General features: G+C 39.7%; 1 protein-coding gene across 6 annotated transcripts in view; it reads left to right on the top strand.

Annotated features, from left to right (window-relative positions):
• The window catches only part of MYO1B (myosin IB), a 183,437-nt gene that overhangs the window by 162,983 nt on the left and 2,713 nt on the right, over positions 1-17,741 (top strand). For all 6 annotated transcript variants that reach the window (XM_033230805.1, XM_033230811.1, XM_033230810.1 and 3 more), the window contains 6 exons: positions 1,683-1,757; positions 2,867-3,001; positions 4,895-5,001; positions 8,222-8,354; positions 9,012-9,164; positions 10,622-10,749. In XM_033230805.1, coding sequence (XP_033086696.1) covers positions 1,683-1,757; positions 2,867-3,001; positions 4,895-5,001; positions 8,222-8,354; positions 9,012-9,164; positions 10,622-10,749 — 731 coding nt within the window. The remainder of the gene's footprint in view (positions 1-1,682; positions 1,758-2,866; positions 3,002-4,894; positions 5,002-8,221; positions 8,355-9,011; positions 9,165-10,621; positions 10,750-17,741) is intronic.

The following is a 17,741-nucleotide window of genomic DNA, read 5'->3' as shown; positions in this document are numbered from 1 at the left end:
GCTTAACCGTTTCTAGCTTTCAATTTAAAGTGAGAAGTTTGTGACCCTTCCTTTCACTTGAACACTGAGAAGCCATTATAGGGTTATTAATTCAATATTAATTAATTTCTGTATTGCTGTGTCTTGGGGAATAAGGGAGGCCCGAGGAGAGGGAGAGAGATGAGAGAACGGCCAGTGGGTGGAGCAGTCAGAATACACACACTGTCTCTTAAGTTCACCATCTTACAGATAGAATAATAATGAAAAAGTTTGAAATATTGTGAGAATTAACCAGATTGTGACACAGAGACACAGAATGAACACGTGCTGTTGGAAAAATGGTGCCAATAGGCTTGTTTGATGCAGGGTTGCCACAAAGCTTCAATTTGTAAAACCGCAATGTCTGCAGAGTGCATTAAAATGAGGTATGCCTGTAAAAGGAAAAACTGCCCATATGGTATATGTTACAGTTTTTAAACCTTAATAATCTTTAGATGTAGAGAATGGGTCTGGTGTGCAAATGCTGAGGGACCAGGTTGGTCACACAGATGAAGAAAGCAGCAGATGGGAGGTGATCAGGAGCAAGGGGGACTTGTGTAGTTTGGAGCATGCATGTCTCATCTAAAGGCAACAGCAGCTGCTTTGGTCTCCCTGGCCCTTATTTTATAGGACTAGGCCTCAATGTTGCTAGATCTTAGACAACTTTAAGAGAAATCTGCAGAATTATTATATTAAGTTCTTAACTTATAAATATGCATACAAAACATTTATCTATAAACTGAATTTGTTTAGAAGATTACTGGCTTACATCCCCTAATGTAGAAATATTTTGAATATGTGCAGTTAAACCTAGAAAACTAGAGAGAAAAGAAAAAAGATATGTAATGTCTGAATTATTCAGATAGGCTAATATTTTGCTAAATTCTAACTCTCCCATTTATATCTGGATGGTAATAAATAAAGATATATTTCCCTCAGTTTCAAAATTTAACTATATAATTTATTCATTTGTTATGCAAACACTCCACTTAGTTACTGTTATTTGTTAGACATTAGTATATGAAGTAAATATGACAATGTAGCAAGGAAAAAATGTGTGAACTAAAACTATAATATGATGTTTTAAGTGCTCTGATAGCATTAAGTATAAAGTTTGGTGAGAGTAGAGATGATAGAGAAAAATTAATGCAATGAAATGGAAGGTAATGGTAGTTTCAAAGCTTCTTTTTAAATTCTTATTTTTAGCCATATTCAGTTCTCAGTGTGTAGTACTAAAGCCTGATCTTCTATGCAAGGCTTTTGGAAACTGATACAATTCTTCAGACATTTTTTTTTCTTTTTGCCTTTTACAAAACAATCTGAAGAGAACATTATTTTATATAGTTTTTTAATGTATTTTAATTTGGGATGAGTTTGCAGCTGTGCCTGTAAAATGTTTCTTGTCAAATCATCAGATTCTTCAGAAACTACTAAGAGGATTTAAAACATCAGTTCATTCTGGTTTCATCATTTTACATCTCTCAATTTCTTTCTCTCTGGCTTAAGATCCACTATGTGAATGTGCTTCAATTATTGTACTAAATCCAGAAAGGACACTTATAAGTTGACTTGTTTGACACTTTTTCGTTTTTAATAGAGGTGTATCATTAGGCACCTGTACCAGCCACACGTTAACCACTGCAACCTGCGTCTTCTTTTTAAAGGTACGTAGAGAATACAGAAAATTCTTCAGAGCCAATGCCGGAAAGAAAATCTATGAGTTCACGCTTCAGAGAATTGTAAGTTGACACTTTATGTGTGTGGCTAATATGGAATTACCCACTTAATATCACCAACTCCATAAAATGTGCCTTTTCTTAAATGACAGACGTGATTTTTTAAATAATAATTAAATCATAGCTGTGACACTGAGAGTGAGTGATCTTTTGAAATCGTCTCCCAAATTCAGGTAGAATTGTGTCAGAAAGAGTTTTTAGTGGCCCGTATATTATTAATCAATGTTTGTCTTATTTGACAGAGAGAACTTTTGGGGGAAAGTAGACTCAAGAAAGCCAGGGCCTTACCCTGTGAAACTGCCATGAGCTGTGGCAGGGCAAGGCTGGCAAGCAAATTAGTGGGGAGAGGGGTGACCGGGAGCCAGGCTGTGCAGCTCCACCCGCAGGGACTCTGGAGTTCTCCGTCTTTCAGAGAGGTATATGTAGTGCTGAACAGACTGCAAACTCTGGAGTCAGCCTCCACTGTCGCTTAGAGATTTGTGACTTGAGCAAATTCTGACTTCAGTGAGCCTCATTTTCTCATCTGTAAAATGGGGATAATAGTGGCACTAGCCTCATAGAGTTGTTGTGAGGATTAAAATGAAGTAATGATAGAGTGCAGGGCTGGGCACATATCACGTACTCTAGAACAACACTGTCCAGTAGAGCTTTCTGCAGTGAGGAAAACGCCCTATAACTTTGAGGTACAATAGAGTAGCCGGCCACTAGCCTCATGTGGTTATTAAGCACTTGAAGTGTAACTAGTGTGACTGAGGAACTGGATTTTTAAATTTAATTTTAATTACCTAAAATGTAAATATAAATAGCCTGTGTGACTAGTGGCTGCGTTTTAGACAATACAGCTCTATAGAGCCGGCTGGCGTTAGTATTAGTGTTAATATGAGTGTTAGCATTAGTATTCCTCTTATCTCTTAACCATTTGGTGGAACTCATATTTCCCCAGCCATTATGAAAGAGTGGAATAGAGACTTCCCAGATGAGTTACCGTTTTATAAATTCCAAAGTTAAATAAATTCCACTATCGTCTGGTTTATTTGATCATGATGTATATAAAACAGTGTCTTTTGTGGTATATTTTCCTCACGTAATATTTTCTGTCAAACCCAACACAGGTGCAAAAATACTTCTTGGAAATGAAAAATAAGATGCCTTCCTTATCTCCAATAGACAAGAATTGGCCCTCAAGACCTTACTTATTCTTGGATTCTACTCACAAGGAGCTAAAAAGGATTTTCCACTTGTGGAGGGTAAAAAATGTCATGTTACATCTTTTCAGACACTTTCTTACTTATTTTGAGTGTTTGAAAACTTAACGTAAAATCAAAACTGTAACACGTTCTTCCTTTACCTCAAAGAGGATTACTTGAGAACTTTGGTGATTTTCCCCCATGCACCATATTGAGTTTCTGTGAGAGCCACCGCACCAGCCCAAGCGTTCCCTGTGCAGTCGCCTCTCGGCCCTGGCTGGAACGGGGAGCACAGGGCTGCATTTTCTTTCCATTCCAGGTTCCAGCTGCTCTCAAGTAGTTCAGTTTTTTGTTCATATGTTTTTCTCTTTGTCTAAAGGAATACGGTAGGACAGAGAAATCATAAAATTTGGACACCTTCAGGCAACAGAGTTAAATCCTGCAGATCGAAGAGTTTATCAGATGTACAGAACACATAATCAGATAATGCATGTGAACACACACACTTTGATGGGTGGGAAAAAAGGCTTTTCCCTATCCCTAAAGATAGTAACACATCCTCTATCTAAATTACAGGGAAGCTGGAAATCTGTTTTATATTGCCTTTTATTTTAGCTCTCTCATTTTATATGAGAATATGGCATGTAATTTAGATGTTTCCCAGCATGGAGCACGTGGGGCACTTGTATAGATGTTGACCTTATTTCGGTAACCTCGTCAGTTGATATGTGAAATGTTAAATATATGCAGTTATCAGATGTAATAAAATCATTAGATGGAAGGGCATGTATTTAGTAGATGCAAGCTCAGTGCATACATCCTCCAGTAAACTTTCCTGCCCAGCAGGGTGGGCTTGTTTTTTATCAGAGTCATATATGTATAGAGTGACATTATCACTGATTAGCTTGATAAGTGGTACCGTACAACATAAGGAACTGGAGTCTGACTTCTGTTGTCTAACTGCCAATTTGGCGAGATTCGTGAACCTCCTAATGGCTTGTCTCCTTTTTTGAGTCTAACCCAGAAACTGTTTTCATAAATAATGACAGGGAGTGCCCAGTGCTGGGGATCTGCACCACCTCTGCTCTCCCCTGGCTTCGCCATCTCACCCATTCCTCCATTGGATTGGAGGTGGGAGATGAGGGCTGTTTATTCCTGAAGGGAGCCTTTCCATGGAAGAGGGTCAGCAGCAGTGCTAACATTTCTTCATGCAGTTATTTCAGTAGCACTTGACCCCACCTGTAACTGAATTTCTAGGAATGCTCATCTAAAAAACCTGGCCCTGCTCCTCTGGCCACTGTCTCCTCTCATTGCAGCTTCAGGAACAGAGTGAAAGGGGATATCTCAGGTCCCTCGTCCCTATTGTAAAATGGTAGTGGGGGGATTTGGAGCAGTGGTTTTCAAACTGTAGGTCATAGCATATTTGTGGGTCATGAAATCAATTTAGTAGATTACTACCAGCGTTTTTCAATGAAATGCAACAGAATAGAAAATAACAAGAGTGTACAATATATAGAAAAGATTGAGTATTGTTTTGTGATGCTTTTATGTCAATTTTCTGTGTGTGTATGTGTGTGAAAATGTGCTTAGTGGATTGTGATGCACAATATTTTTACTGTGAGTCTCTCTAGAAGAGTGACAGCTGCAGGACTAGAGGATTTCCAAGGACTGACATAGTGGGAGGAAATAGTACTTGCAAAGCTCATGCCCACTAGACCCTGGTGTGTTTTGAAGAAGCATCCCAGGTTCTGCAATACAAATAATACTCTGACATTTTCCGAGATAAACTTTTTAAAACCCACAAGGGAAAAATGTTTTTGGCCTTTTTAGTGAATGTTTTGTACACTTTCTCCCTTACTCTTCTTGCTGGTAAATTGTCTTAGCATATTTAAGAATGAATAATGATTTGTTTATATAAATGATGTTTTGTTTCTTTCTTCTCATATCTCACAGTGTAAAAAATACAGGGACCAATTCACAGACCAGCAGAAACTTATTTATGAAGAGAAACTAGAAGCCAGTGAACTCTTCAAAGACAAGAAGGCTTTATACCCATCTAGGTATTATGGCTTTGCTTTACCCATAAAATTCAGGATTTTCAAAGTTTCTCAAGTATATTTGTACGCCATTTTGCGTGGTGTTTGATTTCAGTCTTAGATGTGCAATTTTTAGTTCTGGGAATCATTTTATAATCAGCTTGATGTAAACACATTTGTTTGAGCCATGGCTTCTGTAGTGCAGTTTAATGAAATGAGGTTACAATTGTTGGTTTCACTCCATTAGCATTAGCTCAAACACTTTACTAAATAATTAGAAGTCATTTAACATAAAAATTATATAGGCTGTTAAGATACGTTTGCATTGTAAATTCCTGCTCCTTTTCCATAGTTTTCAAAAACTAGCCAAATTTCTGTTGGCAGTATACTTTAATCACCATTCCAGTCTTCCTGCCATAACAAGCAAGGTCAGAAACTCATTTGTAAGGTAAATGAAAGCGCGAGCCAGGATAGTACTTTTCGAGTGTTGCTCGAGCACTGGTCCGTGGTGCCCTTTGGTCTGCTAACTCAACGGATATGACTTCTGTGGCCTGTACAGCACGTTCAGTTCCTTTATTTTAGACACCGTGGACTCAGAAAAAGAAGGAACAGCAATCCCAAGTTCAGCAAATGAAGTCCTTGGTAAAGACTATTTATCCAAATAGTCTTACGTCTCCTGCATTCATCATTTCCTCCCAGCATTCTTACCCATTTTCATCTGGTGTTTATAAAAAAAAGTAGATTGTACGATTTCAAGCCAAATCTATAACAGCGTTAAGCTTCTGCCAAAGAATGGCCTCGAAAGAATGTATTATATGCTGAGTATATTCACGTTTATTAAATAAATTATGTTTATATTCTCTGTGACGTTACACACATTTCAAATATCTTCCTTTTAAAGGATTAAATGAACGTACATTGCCAGACTCACTGGGTTTAAATATTTTAAATTGTACAACTTCCTTGGTTAGCTGATGTGGCTACTTGAGGTGATATATACTCCCTTAAGTCAAACACAGTGTCTGAATCCAAAGTTGTCCAAAGTGCCTGTTTTTTTTTTTTTTTTTTTTTTTTTTTTTTTTTTTTTTTTTTTTGAGACGGAGTCTCGCTCTGTCGCCCAGGCTGGAGTGCAGTGGCCGGATCTCAGCTCACTGCAAGCTCCGCCTCCCGGGTTCCCGCCATTCTCCTGCCTCAGCCTCCCAAGTAGCTGGGACTACAGGCGCCCGCCAACGCGCCCGGCTAGTTTTTTGTATTTTTTTAGTAGAGACGGGGTTTCACCGTATTAGCCAGGATGGTCTCGATCTCCTGACCTCGTGATCCGCCCGTCTCGGCCTCCCAAAGTGCTGGGATTACAGGCTTGAGCCACCGCGCCCGGCCTAAAGTGCCTGTTATATAAAGCATTTTCAAACAGGAGAATTTGTCTGTATGCTTACTTCAGCAACTAATTTTATTCAGCTTTTATTTATACATTTTTAAATTAGAGAGTAACCTTCTTAATGAGCATTTCCTGTGGCTGACTCTTCAGAAACTACAGGCTGGAAAATACATCTTTGAGGAAACAATTTAAAAGCCTGTTAGCATTTTTATAATTTAAAACACATTTGAATAGGAACCAAAAAAAGTTAACTTCAAGCCAAGTCCTTTTTGGGTAGTCTTATCAGTTTTCAGGGATAGTGGCACACTCACCCCACAGCAGTGAGAGAGGTGGAATAACTTAGCCTCCCACCACCCTGCGAAGTGGCAGCTCTTATGGGAGTTGGCCTTTTATATCCTGAGAGCTGTGAAACGCTGACCACCTACGTGGATTTTTCTTCCCTGATCCTCCACCCACAACATAAGCATTTAAAGTTGTATTTGCAAATTGCCAGAACTTTGTAGCTCAAAATGAAGCTTGTAGATCCCTTGAAGCAGCAGTTTTTCCTTAGTGCCTTTGATGAAGCTGTCCTGAAAGAGTCCCCCGGCAAGTCTTTAGGGAAATTGACATCTTAGTGATAAGTGTACTGTTAACCTCTTACAAAAATTTATTCGGAAGAAAAAAAATTGCCCTTATTCTGAATGTTTGCTTTGGTTACGTCTGTCCATTTAAATGCATATTCGAGGAGAAGAGGCTTGATTCTCCTTTCATATACAGATGCTGCTTAACTTATGATGCAATTACACACATCATATGGGTTATGAGTGATTTCTGTGTTGATTGTTCCATGTGGTAAGATTATTATCAAAGTCCTGCCCACCAAATGCCATGATCACCTCAAAAATATATTTGAAATAGGTTTAAGGTTTCATTCCCAACTTACATTTAGGACAGATACAAGTGTAATGTACAAAATAAATTGAAACCAGTTTTTATGAAGTTGTCATATGTCATATGAAGTTGAAAATATAAGTTGAAAATGCATTTAATACACCTAACCTACTGAACACAATCACTTAGCCTAACCTACCTTAACCATGCTCAGCACACTTACATTAGCCTACAGTTGGCTACAAAATCATCTGCAGCCTACAAAATCATCTAACACAAAGCCTGTTTTATAATAAAGTGTTGGATATCTCATATGGTTTATTGACCACTGTACTGAAAGTGAAAAACAGAATGGTTGTATGAGCACCATTGTAAAGTTGAAAAACCCTAAGTCAAACGAAGTCAGGGACCATCTGTATTTGCCTACTTAGAACCACAGTTACATGTTAATATTAAGTGTTCTATAGTTTTCTTCTAAAGTGATTGCCCTGGATCTACTCTTTCCCAGAAGATCTTTTGATTTTCTTATTCTCTGCAAGAAATGAAATTTTTCTAGAGCAGGTGACGGTAATGATTTCAGCTCTTTTTTCACTGCCACATATTGTTTGAAGGCGTTAGTAAATCCTTTGTGAGCAGCTGTTAACTTTATATTAACAGATTAGAAGAAATTGCCTTTTCCTTCACATGAGACCATGTACTTGAGTCTTAGCTATTATTCTTATGAGTGATTTCTATCTTGGTTGTTCCATATGATAAGATTGTTATCAAAGTCCTGCCTACCAAATGCCATGATCACCTCAAAAATATATTTGAAATAGGTTTAAGGTTTCATTTCCAACTTATATTTAGGACAGATGGAAGTGTAATATATAAAATAAATTGAAATAAACTTTTATGAAGTTATCAGCTATTCCTTAGAATCAAGTGATCTGGTTTCCTTTTTTTAGTAGAACTTTCATTTGAAACTATTTCTAATGTGCAGGAATTTTTTTCCTTTAGTGTTGGGCAACCATTCCAAGGGGCTTACCTGGAAATCAACAAGAACCCCAAGTATAAGAAACTCAAAGATGCCATTGAAGAAAAGATTATCATTGCTGAAGTCGTGAACAAAATTAACCGTGCTAATGGGAAGGTAAAAATGCTAACCTTGAAGACTGATAAGAAGTACTTATTACGGCCGGGCGCGGTGGCTCAAGCCTGTAATCCCAGCACTTTGGGAGGCCGAGACGGGCGGATCACGAGGTCAGGAGATCGAGACCATCCTGGCGAACATGGTGAAACCTCGTCTCTACTAAAAATACAAAAAATCAGCCGGCGAGGTGGCGGGCGCCTGTAGTCCCAGCTACTCGGGAGGCTGAGGCAGGAGAATGGCGTAAACCCGGGAGGCGGAGCTTGCAGTGAGCTGAGATCCGGCCACTGCACTCCAGCCTGGGCGACAGAGCGAGACTCCGTCTCAAAAAAAAAAAAAAAAAAGAAGTACTTATTACTTGGGATAGTCACCCTGTTTTCTGAATGTAAAAATTGCATTCCATGTTCTCAGTAGAGTTAACTGTGAAGGGAGCTATTTCCCCTCGCCTTTAAGCTTAGATGGAATTTTGCTTGTTCTCTGACATTTTTATGAAATAACACATATTATTTATGTTCCTTACTGTGTTCTTGGTTTACATAGGTATGTTTGTTGAAGGCTATTGGAATAAAACATGCATTTTTGCAAATAATGCCTTAACTCATAGACCATTTTTGAGTAGTTTTGATCATTGGATTTTTACTATTTTTTATTTTGTTTTAGAGTACATCTCGGATTTTCCTCTTAACAAATAATAATCTCCTTCTTGCTGACCAAAAGTCTGGACAAATCAAGTCAGAGGTTCCCTTGGTGGATGTGACCAAGGTATCAATGAGCTCACAAAATGATGGCTTCTTCGCCGTCCACCTCAAAGAGGTAAAGGTTCAACAAAAGATTTCTGCACTTCATCTCTCTCTCAGCCATTGATTTTAAAAATTTCCATATCTGACTAATCCTATGGCAGTTTATATATCTGCCTTGCTGATTTGCAAATTTTGGATATTCGCCCCTATATAAAATCTCGGGCTCGGTTTTTCAGTAACTGAATAAAGTTAATCACTTTTATTGACCAGTTTACTTCACTTTTTGAGACTAATACATAGGAATATCAAGATGCTTTAAATTTTGTTTTCTCCTGTTTTTTCTTCTATGTATGAACTTAGTAAATGTCTTAATGTTCATCTCTAATCTGGGGGTTTATATTAAAGGATACAACTAAAATAAAATAGCTGCCAGTTAATTTTTAACCTAAATAATTTGTAGTGCTCTGTGCCTTTAGCTTAACCAGGACTCCTGGCTTGGATGCAGTGGTTACGTGTAGGTTCTGGAGTTGGTCTCACTCACTTTATGATGATTTTGGCCAAGGCATTTAACTTGTGTGTGCCTACCTACTTTTTGTCATCTTTAAAATGGGGATAGTAAGAGTGCCTACTTCATATAGCATTGTTGTAAGGATTAATTGAGACACTGGAGGAACAGGGCCTGTCACATAACACATAGTCACTGAGTAAACAAAAGCTACCAAATACTGATCATATGTAGGAGCGTGTGTCTAGCTGATAATATTACTCTCTGGCCGACCCTAAGCTTAGAAAACTCCCCAAAGCTTTCCTTAGCCTGTTTACCCTGTTTTGGATCTTAACTTAAAGGGGGCATATCAAATGCTAGGACAGTGATTCTCAACCTCAGTGACACATCTAAACAGCTTGGGAACTTTAAAAATGCTGATGCCCAGGCCATACCCCCGTGCAATCAAATTAGAATTTCTCAGAAGGGGGCACAAGCATCTTTTTTTTTTCTTTTTTCCTTTTTTCTTTTTTTTTTTTTTTTTTAAATAAACCCAGATGATTCCCTTGCACAGCTAAGGCTGAGAGCCACTGTCCTGGGATATTTGTTAGAAGTGTTGTCGTTAGGGTTTTAACCAAATCACTGAAAAGTTTTTTAATCAAGTCCTTCAGAAGAGTTGCAGGTTAGGTCCATGCTCCTCAAACCTGAATGTGTGAACCCATACCTGGAGGTAGGGTTGTGGTTTCATATTCACTGGAGCTGTGGTAGGGCCTCAGATTCTGCTTTTCTAGCAAGCTCCAAGTGATGCAGATGGTGCTTCTGCTGCATCCACTGACTTTGGGTAGGAGGGGGGTTAAGTAACCTTACTAAAGTGCTCTGAGCAAGTTGGAAGAAACACTGCTTTTGTCATTATTGTTTACCTTGGGAGAATGGATTCCAGGATCTGATGTTTTAAGAAGACTGTAAATATGTTTTCAGCCAAGCCTGTAAATATTGACCTCCTGAGGTATCTTTAATTATGACCGACTCTTGGTTTGTCCTTGCAGGGCTCAGAAGCAGCTAGTAAAGGAGATTTTCTCTTCAGCAGTGATCACCTGATTGAAATGGCCACCAAGCTCTATCGCACAACTCTCAGCCAAACCAAACAGAAGCTCAATATTGAGATTTCCGATGAGTACGTTCATGTATTGTTTGAAAACGCTTTTTCTCTTTCAGCTTTCTTGTTTTAGTTCTGCTCTCTGATCTCATTCATTAATACAACCTCTCACTAAGTACCAAGTATGTATCTAGTAGTTGTTCCACATGATAAATGGGCAGTGAATGACACTGGACCAAGTCTTCAACCTCATGTACCTGACATCCTAGTGGAAGAGACCACTATGTACAAATAAAATGATGAAATAGTTGATAAGATTTCAGCTAACAACAAATGTTTATGGAGGAAAAAAGGGGGTAAGAGTCAGAGAGTAGGCCAGGCGCAGTGGCTCACACCTGTAATCCCAGCACGTTGGGAGGCCAAGGCAGGCGAATCACGAGGTCAGGAGTTTGAGACCAGCCTGGCCAACATGGTGAAACCCTGTCTGTACTTAAAATACAAAGGATTAGCTGGGCATGGTGGCGGGTGCCTGTAATCCCAGCTACTCAGGAGGCTGAGGAAGGAGAATCTCTTGAACCCGGGAGGCGGAGATTGCAGTGAGCCAAGATCATGCCACTGCACTCTAGCGCAGGTGACAGTGTGAGACTCCATCTCAAAAAAAAAAAAAAGCGTCAGAGAGTATTTTTGTTAGGGAAGTGAGGGAGGCCTCTTTGATGTGGTGACATCTGAGACCGGTATCAATTTGAAATTTGCTTCTTCAGTTTCTCATTAGGGTTCTGATTATAGAAGCTGGTTATTTGCATACACGTTGGGGCATCCCCTCATTTACTGAATCTGTCTATGTAATCTGTCTGTAAGTTTTTTGGACAAATCTGAGTTACTATGTTGATTATACTTAATTGATTACCTTTCAATAGATTGTTTACCTGCTTATATACTTCTTTGCATATCTAGATTGCTCAGGAAATTTTATTCTTTTCTAATTAAGAATTTCTAGTCTATTCTGTTTCAACTCTTCCTAAAAGTCTTTCTAAAATAAATTTACACCATTTCTGCCCATTTGTATTACATCAGACTCTCTTTGATATGTTAGGATTTTGCATGCTGCGGGCTTTTCTTAAGTTCTCATTGAAGTGTTTAGATTTGGGTGGGAGGTTGGGCTTTATACTCTATATTGGAAATTGTTGTTTGGACTAAACAACTTTTCTTGTTAATGAGACCTTTCTCATAAAACAAAGAATATTAGGAAAAAAGATAATAGTTGGTGTGTTTCAGTTAAGGATTTAACATGTTAGGGCCTATTAGAGCTTTAAAATCCCTTTATAATAGTTGAAGTTTCTCATAATCTGGGAGAATGGGCTTCGTCGGGCTGCTAATTCCCACTCATCATGGAAGATCGTATGTATCCCAGACAGCAGAAGCTCCTCAGTGTACAGACGAAGCAGTCTCCTAGTTGTCCCACAACGTGAATAAACTCATCTTTACACAGAAGGGAAATCACACCAACATCCAGACCACAAAGGACTGCTACTTTTAAGCATTTCCCAAACCAGGATTCTAGGAACATTGCTCATACAGGACACTAATAATGATGTACTGTGAAGAAATTGTTATCTGATGGAAATTTAAAATCTTTCTTCACTACATCACTTCTCAGAGCCCCTGAAATCCTGTTGTGATTCTCCTGAGGAGCTTTGCGGGGATAGCGTGTGGTGTGATTCCTAAACGTAGCCAACCGCAGAGCCCCTGCAGCAGCTCTCACAGCTTGTGTGCAAAGGGATGCCATCTGGGAAAGGGGGACAGTTCGCTTTTGGGCAGCAAGGGTCCTGCCCTGTCACAGAGGGCGTGTGATGTTCTGGATGCCATAAGCTTTCAGTAAACATAGTTGTCTGAGCCAAGATTTATAGTGTGGCCACATGAAGAAAACAAACGTTGGGTAGCATTATAATGCCTTTCCTTCTCCAATGCCTCATTATTGATTGGTCTCATAAAAATAAATAAAACAGTTCATAGGACTCTACGTAGCACCCATGGGTCCCTTCCCCAGGTGGCACAGGAAGCCTGGAGAGGAAGTTTGTAGGTAAGGATCATAAATCTCCTTAGGGAGCATTTTAAATTTAAACAAAAATGTTCAAAGTCATAGGCAGGGGCTCCTATTCCTTTATAGCCCTAAGTGGCTTCACCAGCTCTGTAGAACCAGTGTTGAAAACCATATGCAGTTTAGTGACTAAGCCCTTCCTTCCTTTATCCTTCCCAGAAGTAGAAGTAGTTACTCTAACAAACCCAGATTCTGTAATCGTTATGGATAAGTGGATGTCAGTTTATGGAAAGAGAATCAAAGTCCTATTAACTCTTTAGTGGATTATTATTATTATTATTATTATTATTATTTGAAGACGGAGTTTCACGCTTGTTGCCCAGGCTGGAGTGCAATGGCGTGATCTTGGCTCACAGCAACCTCTACCTCCTGGGTTCAAGCAATTCTCCTGCCTCAGCCTCTTGAGTAGCTGGGATTATAGGCATGCACCACCACGCCTGGCTAATTTTGTATTTTTAGTAGAGACGGGGTTTCTCCCTGTTGGTCGGGCTGGTCTTGAGCTCCTGACCTCAAGTGATTCACCTGCCTTGACCTCCCAAAGTTCTGGGATTACAGGCGTGAGCCACCGCACCCAGCCTCCAGTGGAATTTAAACGTGCACATATAGAGGTGAGAATTGAATTCATTGAGAGATTCATCTGCCTTATAATTTCTAGTCCTTGAACTTCCCAGCTGTTCAGTGTGTCAATAGATTGCATTTTTAGGATAACCTGCAAGATGTGTAATACAGTCATGCACCGCATAATGACATTTTGGTCAGCAGTGGATCACACAGATGACGGTGGTCCCCTGAGATTGTCATGGAGCTGAAAAATTCTTCTCTCTATTGATGTCACAGCTGTTGTAATGTTATAGTGCAAGGTACTACTCACATCTTTGTGGTGCTGCTGGTGTAAACAAACCTACTTCACCACCAGTTGTATATGAGTAAAAGCACATACAATTATGTACAATATGTAACTCTTGAAAATGATAATAAATGATGTTACTGGTTTATGTATTTACTATATTATACTTTTTTTTTTTTTTTTGAGATGGAGTCTTGCACTGTTGCTCAGGCTGGAGTGCAGTGGTGTGATCTTGGCTCACTGCAAGCTCTGCCTCCCGGGTTCACACCATTCTCCTGCCTCAGCCTCCTGAGTAGCTGGGACTACTGGTGCCCGCCACCATGCCCTGCTAATTTTTTTATATTTTCAGTAGAGATGGGGTTTCACCATGTTAGCCAGGATGGTCTCAATCTCCTGACCTTGTGATCCGCCTGCCTTGACCTCCCAAAGTGCTGGGATTACAGGTGTGAGCCACCATGCCCAGCCTATACTATACTTTTTATCTTTATTTTAGAGAGTATGCTTACATATTTAAAAAGTTAATTGTAGGCCAGGCGCAGTGGCTCACACCTGTAACCCCAGCACTTTGGGAGGCTGAGGCGGGTGTATCACGAGGTCAGGAGATCAAGACCATCCTAGCTAACGTGGTGAAACCCCATCTCTACTGAAAAAACAAAAAATTAGCCGGGCGAGGTGGTGGGCACCTGTAGTCCCAGCTACTCGGGGGGCTAAGGCAGGAGAATGGCGTGAACCAGGGAGGCAGAGCTTGCGGTGAGCCGAGATGGCGCCACTGCACTCCAGCCTGGGCTACTGAGTGAGACTCCATCTCAAAAAAAGAGGAGAAAAAAAAAAGTTAATTGTAAAACAGCCTCAGGCAGGTCCTAAAGGGGGTATTTCAGAAGGCATTGTTATCTTAGGAGATGACAGCTCCATGCATATTATTACCCCTGAAGACTTTCCAGTGGGACAAGACATGGAGATAGAAGACAGTGAAATTGATGCTCCTGACCCTGTGTAGGCCTAGGCTAATGTGTTTGTATCTTAGTTTTTAACAAGAAGTTTAAAAAGTAAAAATAAAAACATTAAAATTTTAAAAATAGAGAAAAGCTTATAGAATAAGGTTACATAGAAGGAAAATATTTTTGTGCAGCTGTACAAAGTGTTGTGTTTTAAGTTAAGTGTTACTACAAAAGAGCTCAAAACAGCCGGGCCCAGTGGCTCACGCCTGTAATCTTGGCACTTTGGGAGGCCAACGGCGGTGGATTGCTTGATCTTAGGAGTTCAAGACCGGGCTGGGTGACATGACGAAACCCTTTCTCAACAGAAAATTTAAAAATCAGCCAGTCGTGCATGGTGGCATGCAACTGTAGTCCCAGCTTCTCAGGAGGCTGAGGTGGGAGAATCATCTGATCCTGGGAAGATCAAGGCTGCCCTGAGCCATGATTGCTCCAGTGAACTCCAGCCTGGGAGGTAGATCAAGACCCTGTCTCAAAAACAAAAGAGTCAAAAATGTTTTTAAAATTGTAAAGTTTATAAGGCAGAAAGTTACATTAAACAAAGGTTAATTTATTACTGAAGAAAGAAAAAATTACTCATAAAGTATACAGTAATGTAATGTCCTAGGCCTTCACATTCACTAACAACTCACTCAGTGACTCATCCAGAGCTACTTCCAGGCCTGCAAGCCCCATTCATGGTAAGGGCCCTAGACAAGAACACTAATTTTTATCTTTTATACTATATTCTTACTGTACCTTTTCTATGTTTACTAAGTTTACATATACAAATACCATTGTGTTACAGTTACCTACAGTACAATAACACGCTGTAGCATCTAGGTTTAGGTAAGTGCACTCACTCTATGTTTGCACAATGACAAAATCACCTCATGATGCATTTCTCAGAATGCATCCCTTTTATTAGATGATCCATGACTATATTTCTAAAATTAAGTTCCCAAATAGAGTAAAAACTAAAGTGAATTTGTTTCATTAAACATTTCAAATATATATGTGTGTATATACATATATGTATACAGGTGCATACAATAGATACACACACATATATCATTTAAGTTATACAATTGGTTCTCTTTTCTATGAGATGAAGATAAATAATGGTGCTTACCTCCTAGGATTGTCCTAAAGCCTGATCTAATAACATAGTAAATGGCCAAGAACAGTGTGGTATGTAGCAAATCCTCAGTATATCTTTTCTATTGTTATTTCTAGTGTGAATCTTTTTTTTTTTTTTTTTTTTTTTTTTTTTGAGACATTGTCTCGCTCTGTCACCCAGGCTGGAGTGCAGTGGCCAGATATCGACTCACTGCAACCTCTGCGTCCTGGGTTCAAGGGATTCTCCTGCCTCAGTCCCCCAAGTAGTTGAGGTTACAGGCGTGCACCACCATGCCCTGCTAATTTTTTGTATTTTTAGTAGAGATGGGGTTTCACCATGTTGGCCAGGCTGGTCTCAAACTCCTGACCTCAGGTGATCCGACCACCTCAGCTTCCCAAAGTGCTGAGATTACTGTCATGAGCCACCGTGCCTGGCCTCTAGTGTGAAGCTTAATCATGAATTATAGACATGGAAACAGTTAATGTATGCCAAGATTATTGGGGAAATAAGTTCCTATACATTTATTACACTTACAAGTGGTCTTTTTTATTTATTTTGAGACAGTCTCCCATTGTCACCCAGGTCAGAGTGCAGTGGTGTGATTCTGGCTCAGTGCAGCCTCCTCCGCCTCCCAGCTGCAAACGATTCCCCTGCCTCAGCTTCCCAAGTAGCTGGAATTACAGGCATGCATCACCATGCCTGGCTAATTTTTGTATTTTTAGTAAAAACGTGGGTTTGCCAAGTTGGCCAGGCTAGTCTCGAACTCCTGGCCTCAAGTTGCCTGCCTGCCTTGGCCTCCCAAAGTTCTGGGATTACAGGCATGAGCCACTGTGCTCGGCCACAAGTGGTCTTTGAAAATAAAAGTGTAAAAGTGTTTGATTTATTTAAATGTATGAATTTTCAATAAACCTGAAAGATTCTTTTTTGAGACACATATGTATAAGTATATATACCAGAGATATATCTCAGATAGTTGAATCTGAAACTATAGCTGTCCTTTCCTCATTGCTTTCAAGTTGAAAAGAAAGAACCCATTTAAAAGATCAGAAGCACTATTCTTATAAAACAACTGATAAATTAGAAGCACATTTGCCTTGTTTCACTCTAGCAGATAATGTTTGCAAAATGTGGCCTCTTTAGACCTTGACACTGAAACTAATGTTTACAGAGTAGAGCTGTGGATCCTCACATCGCTGGGCGATGTCAGTAAGTGGTCAGTGGTTGTTAGGTTGACTCACTTTAATAATGTGCCATTGACTGAGAAAACCATCCCTGAGAATATGGAAAATGTCATAATGCTATGCTAATGATGATGGTGGAGAGAAGAGATGACTGGTTTTGCCACTGGAAGACTTGGTTTCTGGCCCAATGATGCAGCTCTCATGTCCCCCAGTGACGCTGTCCCCAGTTCAGGGATCTCATCATATACAGTTGCACCAGCACAGGGACGGTGTGAAGAACACTCTGTGGATGCTCAGTTGTACATCTAAAGTCGTCTGTTATCCCAGCAGTGGCCCACATGATACACTGAGGGAAAAATACACTCATGGACTTTTTAATCCATTAATTAATTTCTAAACACTAATGGATATTCTAAATGTTTATAATTTGTATATAAATATTTTAATGGGTATTAAAGATATATGTGGTAGATCAAACACATGATTTTATCCATATTCTGTAGGTCACTATTATTTTGAAAGACATCTAAGTTAGCAATAGCTATTAGCATACTATGCATATATGACAAAAACTGTGTAGGACATATGTGAGTAACCGGTGTTTAGAAGCCATAGACTAGAGGGTTGCCAGGCCTCTTCCTTTTGTGAAATTCTTTACCTCATTTCCTCAATTTGTTGATTTTTTTTTTTTTTTGGGGGGGGACGGAGTTTCGCTCTGTCGCCCAGGCTGGAGTGCAGTGGCACTATCTCGGCTCAGTGCAAGCTCCGCCTCCTGGGTTCACGCCATTCTCCTGCCTCAGCCTCCCAAGTAGCTAGGACTACAGGAGCCCGCCACCACGCCCAGCTAATT

This window comes from Trachypithecus francoisi, unplaced genomic scaffold (genome assembly GCF_009764315.1).
Source record: "Trachypithecus francoisi isolate TF-2019V2 unplaced genomic scaffold, Tfra_2.0 Lachesis_group13, whole genome shotgun sequence".
NCBI classification, from domain to species: Eukaryota; Metazoa; Chordata; class Mammalia; order Primates; family Cercopithecidae; genus Trachypithecus; species Trachypithecus francoisi.
The sequence above is the reverse complement of the archived record's forward strand: the minus strand, read 5'-3'. Positions and strand labels throughout refer to the sequence as shown.